This window comes from Sitophilus oryzae, unplaced genomic scaffold, assembly GCF_002938485.1.
Source record: "Sitophilus oryzae breed Bouriz unplaced genomic scaffold, Soryzae_2.0 scaffold_1442_pilon_pilon, whole genome shotgun sequence".
Lineage (NCBI taxonomy): Eukaryota > Metazoa > Arthropoda > Insecta > Coleoptera > Curculionidae > Sitophilus > Sitophilus oryzae.
The window spans coordinates 2289008-2297509 of NW_022146107.1; the positions used below are offsets into that span (position 1 = coordinate 2289008).

The 8502-nt window shown below is 34.5% G+C and overlaps 1 protein-coding gene across 1 annotated transcript; it reads left to right on the forward strand.

Annotated features, from left to right (window-relative positions):
- The first annotated feature begins 5236 nt into the window (after nucleotides 1–5236).
- LOC115877236 lies at nucleotides 5237–7310 on the forward strand. The gene is made up of 3 exons (XM_030893391.1): nucleotides 5237–6608; nucleotides 6669–6825; nucleotides 6884–7310. Exons 2-3 carry the CDS (start codon nucleotides 6719–6721, stop codon nucleotides 7137–7139), a joined length of 363 nt encoding a protein of 120 aa, XP_030749251.1. The 5' UTR covers nucleotides 5237–6608; nucleotides 6669–6718; the 3' UTR covers nucleotides 7140–7310.
- The last annotated feature ends 1192 nt before the right edge of the window (nucleotides 7311–8502 follow it).

The following is an 8502-nucleotide window of genomic DNA, read 5'->3' on the forward strand; positions in this document are numbered from 1 at the left end:
GTTTTCAATATGGGTAATAAAAATGTGTTTAGAAATCCTTGTTGGTCGTTAACATTATTTTCGTTTTTAACAGATTTTAGTATTTCTAACTGTTCAATGTAATTTAAGCGTCTACCTTTTGTTTCTCTGTGTAGTAACTTAATTGAGTTTTCATTAATTTTGTGATTATTTACTATACAATGAGTTGCAAGACCAGAACTATGCTGGAGATTATTAATATACTTTACATGTTCTTTAATCCTTATATCTAAATTTCTACCTGTTTGGCCTATGTACACGGCATCACAGTATTGCAATCCACCCTATATACACCCGACTTATTTTTGACATTAGTTTTGTCTTTATTATTTAATAAAATTTGACCTAAATTTCTTTTATTTACGTTAATAGTTTTACATCCTATTTTATTGAGATTATTTGATATTTTGTTAGTTAAATTAGGAATGTAGTTTAAAGGTTGATAATTGTTATTGTCTTTAGAATTAGCGGATTAAAAATTTTTCATTAATATTTTGTTTTGTTTTTTCTTTAGCATATTATCAATAAGGGAACACTTATATCCATTGTTGATGGCGATCTGTTTAATAATATTTAACTCTTTTTTAAAATTCTCTGGGCTCAGTGGAAACATTACTAATCTATGAATTAAACTATGAAAGGGTGACATTTTGATTTGCCAGGATTGGTGTGATTGACTATGTATTACAGTGTCTGTGGTAGTGGGTTTCCTGTAAATATCAAATTGTAATCTATTAGACTGTTTTATAATTGTAACATCAAGAAAATTGATGGTATTAATACCTTTTTCAATAGTAAATTGTATTCTCGGGTTAATTGAATTTAATAATGTTAAAAACTGTTTAAATTTCTCTCGGTGCCTGACCAAATACAAAAATGTCATCTACATATCTTGCCCAATAATTTATTTTTGATATTAAACTACTCTTGTTTTTAAATAGCTTCTTTTCAAAATCTGCCATAAATATTTCTGCGAATAACGGTGAAATTGGGGAACCCATCGGTAACCTTATCTTTTTATATATATATATATATATATATATATATATATATATATATATATATATATATATATATATATATATATATATATATATATATATATATAGTTACAGTGTAGTTAGACGATTAGTTCTTAAAAAACTCTTGAAAAAGGCCTAACAAGCCGAATCATATATGTAGAGTTAAAGTTACTCTTATTAAAAGTTTTTTGAAACATCTAAAAGCGTGCTTTATTAAAATACTGATATTAAAGATTCCCGAAGGAATGTGAAATATTGAAAAGTAAGTATTACTTTTATAATAGTTATTTAAAATGGTTAGTAGGATACTTAGATATGATTGAGTAATTGATATTTTAAGAGTATTTAAAGAATCATATGTATCAATGTTTCTAACTTAACATAAAATAGGAATAAAGTAAAATATAATGAATCAAAGAATAATGTATAAATGAAATAAAAAAGAAGTTCATGGAAACAAAAGAGTCAGAATAAAGTTTGTCACTATGCACAACACTAAACTTAGAGTGTCTTCTTTGAAGCGGATCGTTTGATGCGATGTGACGGGGTTTCTTCTAGTTCGATATCATCGAGTTCTGATGTAGAAGGCTTGTCTGCAGATTGGTTTTCCTTGGGTAAAAGAAAACGGAGTTGCTCGGGTTGTTCCATGTCTTCAGGATGTCGCACAGTGGGGCCAAAAGTATCAAAACTTACCAACAATTCTGGAAAGCATTAAAGCTTGTACTTTCGTATTCTGAAATGTATCTAAAATGTAAATGTCACAAATTAATAACAGCTGAGATATACAGGGTGTTTCATTATAACGGATACCTTTTAATTAGGTACAGGCTATCCATTAAAAAGTTATAAGAAATTTAAGTAGTAAAACTGCTTAGTAGGTATTAGTAGATACATATATTAATATCCAGACAGTAGTATCGACTGACTAGTGAGAAAGAAAATCTAGGAACTAGTGGGGTTGCAGTCGGAAGGGTTTGCTTCCGACTGCAACCCCACTAGTTCCCAGTTTTTCTATATTAATAACTATATTTTATAACAAAAATATCTCTTCTTGAAATTACACTTGCTGAAGGCAAAGTAAATTTAAAAGTGGCGAAATGAAAAAAAGATAAAACAAGACGAAATATCTTGGTACAGGACACACTTCAAACATTATCAAAATACTAAATTAACATTTTTTTAATTAATTAAAAATAATAATATTTCGGTGGTTTGATAATGTATTAACTGAAAATAGAGACACTAACCAAAATTTTATACTTCATTGAACAAAAATTATTTTAAGCAAAATTACAGTCCAAAGAGTTATCACTATCAGAATCTTTATTAATTTAGTCAACAGCATCCATTGCCGATGTCACCGGTGGTAAAAGCATGGTTAATGCTTCGCTGCAAAAAATATATCTCTTTAATTTTTGAGTTTTTCTAATGCCCGTAATAAAAGGATCTGAAGAGAGACAAGAAGCCTCTTGAAAACATCTTCATTAGTTTTCTCTATAGCTGGTTTTCTAGTGAAGCTTTCTCGATACTTTTGAAAATCTTTGTTTCTACTTTCTGCAGCCTCTTCTGAGAGCTGGCCAACCGGAAGTAGGACGAAAATTAGATGAACTGTTGGCGTCATATAATACCAAGGATATTTATCTACGAGTAATTGTGCCGTTTTCAGGCAATACATTTCAAATAAATCGGCATTAATTTTATGATCACTGGTAATGACTTCCAAAGTAACACTTAATTTTTTTAAGATCTCTAAATCAATATGTGTTATTTTAGAGGAAACCTCCGCATTCCCAAAGAAACGTCTTGCCGTATTTCCGTCAGTGCTACTCCCGTATCCCGGTTTTGGTTGATCAGTTATTAATCCTAGTTCCTGTTTAAATTCTCGTTGAATTCTCTTTTTATTTTCAAAAACTTTTTCTTTATCAGTAGCGTCTCTAACTTGCCAACATTTTACTGGTATTTTATAAGGAAGGTGCAAAATATATTCAAAAACCCGGATACGAGAGTGCAAGACGGAAAGGCAAAACGGTATAAAGAAGTATCGCAAGGTTTTGATATCATTGATAGAATGTTATTGAAATCTTTTTGTCCTGAAGAACAAATATAACATTTTTGCGTGCTTTTGTTATTTGTTAACGCATTTCGTTTTTACCATCAATCATGGCTAGAATTTTTTTTAGAATTTAGAATGAGTGGGAGGGGGGTTAATCACTTCGACCTTACAGATCCATTGTGTCCCCCTTTCTTGAATCATAACTCATCATACAGTCCCAGGGCTTTGACAAAAGCCAGTATCTGGGACGGTTTTATAGAGGGTAGTTCTCCATCTCCAATATCAGTCGTACCAAAATTCATGGCACGAATGGTTGTCGTCTCGGCGCACTCAGTGATGAGGTGTACTGGTGTTTCCCCATCTTCCCCACAGAATCTGCATTCGCCGTTTCCTCTTAGTTTCAATCTACTGAGGTGTCCATTGAGGAGACAGTGTCCTGTTAAAAACCCCGTGACAATCCGAAGATTGTTCTTACTCAGACCCAGGAAGGTCTGTGATTTTTCTTGATCATAAGCCCTCAGAAACTTCTTCGAGTGTCTTAGACCATTGCAAGATTTCCATTCCAGGTTGCGGATGGAATCTTCCAAGTTCTTGAGTTCCGCCTTGAGTTGGTTACCACTTGGAAAGCAGAACGGTTCTGGTCCAGTTAGTGGAGTGTTCGCTCCTTTCCTAGCTAGATTATTTGCTTTTTCATTGCCTTCTATCCCTTGGTGAGCAGGCACCCAGTGTAGGAGGACTTTGTTTTCTTCAATTTATTCAGCTTCTCTATGCATTCTTTGACCAATTTCGAATTGATTGATACTGAGTTGATCGCCTTTAACGCTGCTTGACTATCAGATAAGATGGCTATTTCTTGTTTCCGATAGTTCCTATATAAGATAAGTTGTACGCATCTCTCGATAGCGTAGATTTCTGCCTGTAGGATACTAGGGTAAGTGCCCATTGGTTCGGAGTATTTAGCTTTCGGCCCAAACACTCCGATCCCTATTCCCGTATTGGTTTTGGAAGCATCAGTATACCAAGTTATGGTATGGTTTTTTAACTGCTGGGCAAGCGTTTCGCTCTTCCAATCCTTTTTATTGCTCAATACTACATTGAGATGTTTCTCAAAGTTGTACGTTCTTGGCATATCGTCCACTGGGAGTTGCAGGGTGGTATTTCCTTTATGAGGGTGTTCCAAGCCCCTGATCTGACAATTCTCCCAGTACTCATTCCGTTAGTGACCATTCTAATCATTGTCGCATTGGCAATCTACCAATGACAATGTGCAGTGGTGTTAGATCTAGAATAACCTCCATTGCTGCTGTTGGACAGGTTCTCATGGCTCCTGTGATGCAAACACAGAGTCTCTGGAGTCTGAGTCTCTGGACTTTGCATAGGTTTAGCCTTGCCGTCCGTTGCTCTAGTTTTGTGTACCAGGCAACTGCTCCATAAGTAATCATGGGTCTTACTATCATGGTATACATCCAGCGCAAAATGTTAGGGGAGCAGCCCCATCTATTTCCCGCCAGTCTTCTGCATATCATGAGAGCCTTTATGGCTTTGCTGGTAGTGTTCTTAATATGCCTGTTCCACAGGAGTTTACTGTCCAGGGTTATTCCCAGGTATTTAACTTCCTGTGTTGGCAGTATTTCCTTTCCATCTAGTTGGATTCTTTTCAAGGTTTTCAGACTTCGCCTTCTGGTGAATGGCACTATCGCGGTTTTTTCTGAGTTGATACTCAGCCCGACAGTCCTACACCATCTCTCAGTGATACGGAGTCCTCTTTGGATAATATCACACAAGGTGCCTGCATGTTTCCCCCGAGCGATCATGACTATGTATCTGCATACCCAATGCAGTGTATTTCCCGCTAGAGTTAATTCATCTAGTAGTTCATCCACCACCAAGCTCCACAGCAAAGGGGAGGTTACTCCACCTTGTGGAGTTCCTTGCGTTGTTTTAACAGCTACAGTTTTGGTGCCCATCTGAGCCTCTGCTGTTCGTGTTGACAGCATTTCCCAAAACCAGCGAATAATAGTTCTGTTCACCCCTCTTGTTTCTAGAGATCGCCCGACCACCTTATGTGGTATATTGTCAAACGCCCCCGCAATATCCAAGAAGGCACAAATTGCTGTTTCTTTGCTATCAATCATGGCTAAAATTAAGATGTATTTAACACACACAGTTATGTCACTAATTTCAATTATAGTTTCCTGAAGACTTTCTGTCTGTTTCTCGATAAAATTTTGTTCCTATTGTGATGTTTCCATGGTTTCCCGAGTAAACTGAATCCGGATAAGGCGGCAGTATCGCGGAGAAGACGGACAGGGGTTTTGTCAGATAACTTGTGTCGGGTCTTTTGAATTGGGGCTTCCACATACTAGTTTTATGGACACCAGCCAGGTTACAAATGCACTTGAATCACTATCACATTCATTTTCCAATTTTTGTTTATTTTTTTTGTCCAGAAGAGTCAACAAAACCCCATTTGCATATTAAGAATACCTTCTTCTATATTTTTCGTTCAAATCTAGCCAGAATTTCTTCTTGTAATAATATAATATGTTTTTGGTGGTGTGCTGAAGTAGAGATTGAAGTTCAACTTCTGCACAACTGGAACTAAATTTTATATCATTAGGGTAACATGCGAGCTTGGCTTGCTTGGCGTGCATGGAAATTTGGCTTTGTCCTTTTCTCTAATTATATTATATTGATTACGAGATAAGTTCGCTTTCACTAAAACTGAAAGTGCCTCCTCTGGGGGCAACTGTGTATTGTAGTATTATTAAAAATTTCTTGTAATATTTTGGAGGTCATTACCAGATTTTCTGAACGCCATTTGAGCCGCATAACAGATAACCTCGACCAAATTATCCTTGCACAAGTCAGCAGTTTTCTGACGCTTATTACTATCGGAACTACATGAAAAATCAGTCAAAGGGCGACCAATTTTTGATTTGTCTAAAGAGCGTGTATAGTTGGTAAAGACCATTTTGGTATCTAGCCAAGTTTTATTGGTTTTCCCAAAAACTGCCTTAACTCTGCAAGCTTTGAGCTATTTTGTTTTAAGGTCAAAGATAAATTTTGAAATCTGGTTTGAAATAATTTGTAACTTATCAGTTGGACAATTTGTTAAATCTCTTATGTATTCTTTAAGATATGTGCACTGTCGGTTTTGTTTCTTTGACGGGCATTCTTGAATCTTTTCCCACAGATCTCTTCGACGTCGAATTTCTGTTCGACGTCGAATGTTCAAATAATCTGAAACAACAAATGCAAATTTTGCAAATAAGTTTTATTTTTCTTGAGCTACTTTTGCAACACCCTGTAGACGAATCTCTAAAAATTAGGTAATTGTTTTGCTAAACATATGATTTTTTGACATTTTAGGATTACGCAAGAGGTAACAAAACAGGAATAAACAAAATTGATAGAAGAGTTTCTGCCAGTTTCAGTAAGAAACCCGAAATTCAAGAATAAATTAGCCAGGGAGAACGCTTGGAAAACCATAGGCGAAATTCTAAACCAATCTCGTAAGTATAAATACAATATTTAGGATATTTATCTAGTAATTTCATGATTTTTTCTCTCAGCATCTCAATGTGAACAACGATGGGTCACTTTAAGGGACAAATATACCGGCATGAAGAGGCAGCTAAAGAATCTGCCATCGGGTTCAGGGGGGACAAAAGATACGTGGCCATTAAACGACATAATGGGATTTCTAGATCCACATCTTACCACAAGAAGGTAATCAATATTTTCACCATTGTTGCTTGTATATAAAGTTACCTATGTATTGTTACAGAACCAGCTGTAACTATGGTAGTATATCGTCCCAGGCATCCACAAGTTCGGCCTGGGATAGTCTTCAAACCATTGTTGGTGAGTCAGATGTTATCGAGCTGGTGGCTGAGCTAGATGATGATATGATCGGCCAGTCGAGTTCCAGTGGATCTACGATAGAGGAGATTACCCCAACAATGGGAGAGATACCTAGGAAGAGTGTTCCTAGGTCTCTCTCAAGAAAAAGAAACGCTCAAGATATGCTGTGCGAGAAATAAGCACATGCTTCGAGACGTTTAATAAAAAAAATGACAATGGAGCAACCTGTACCTACAGAGGACAGCGAATCCCACTTTACAAAAAATTTGGCTGAAGATATGAAAGTCCTAACACCAGAGGAAACAGTGGCAGAGATATTGGAAGAAAGAAATAAATAAAATTAGAATAATTATACATTGTTTTAATCACCTACTGTTTCTGATAAAAAAAATTATAATTTGCAAATATTGTTTATTTTCTATTTTCTTAGACAAAATATGGATACAGGGTACAACATATTAATGGAATTATATGGATATAATAAATTAAACAAAATATCTAAATATATACAGGGTGTCCCAGAAATGAGTGCAAATATTTTAACTGGTAGTATAGTTCAACCCCAGAAACACGCCTATGAGGTTTTTTTGCAAAAAAAAATGTTAAAAATTTTATATTTTTCTTGACATTTTCCGGAAAATTTTGAAAAACTTTTGAGTGCCACTGTTCACTCTCCGGAAATTCGTTTCCCGTCCATAGAGAGAATCTCGGAGAGAATGCAATGTTGCCACTTCCTACCATACCAACATTCTAAATGTTTATAAATTCACAGTAATAATTTTAATGGGCTACAACATAATGGTAATCATAATCATAATTTTTGTTTTAAGCATAAGCATAGTCACAATCACAATTTAAATATGCGTTTATACAACATAGTCGCATTCATAACTTGGAATGTAAATACAGTTGATAAAGTAACCTAATTTTCTTAATTTTCTATTTCATCATTTTAGAGTGTATTTTTGTTTAAATTTTGTTACTCAGATTTTTTAAACACGAAAATTATCATAATAAACATTAAAATAAAAAATAAATAAATAATGCCCCCTAACCGATTTTTGTCGTAATCACAATCAAAAAAGTTAAAATTTACGAACTTCAAGGTTATTAAATTATGCTTATGATTACGACTGCGATGTATAAACGGTCGTATCTAAAATAATGGTTTTAACTCTTATGATTGTGACTAAAATTGTGATTACGATCACAATTTTAATCACGTATTTACGATTATGTTGTATAAGCCTGCCATAAGTTTCTATAGAAAAATACGAAAACATAGACATTGATATACAAATTTTAGGAAAACGCGCAATGTTTTAAGTACTTTTTACAGTTGAGTAGGCTGAAAAAATAAATTATTAGAGCTTCTTTTTTTTGTTTCAATCAACAATTATAATCTTTAAATATTAAGTTAGAGCTTACCCTTTTGATGAAAATTGATCAGTATTTTTATCCAACATATACCATTACACATACACCCCAAATATCTAACAATCTGAACATCACAAATCTATCACTTGCAAAATATTATTTAAA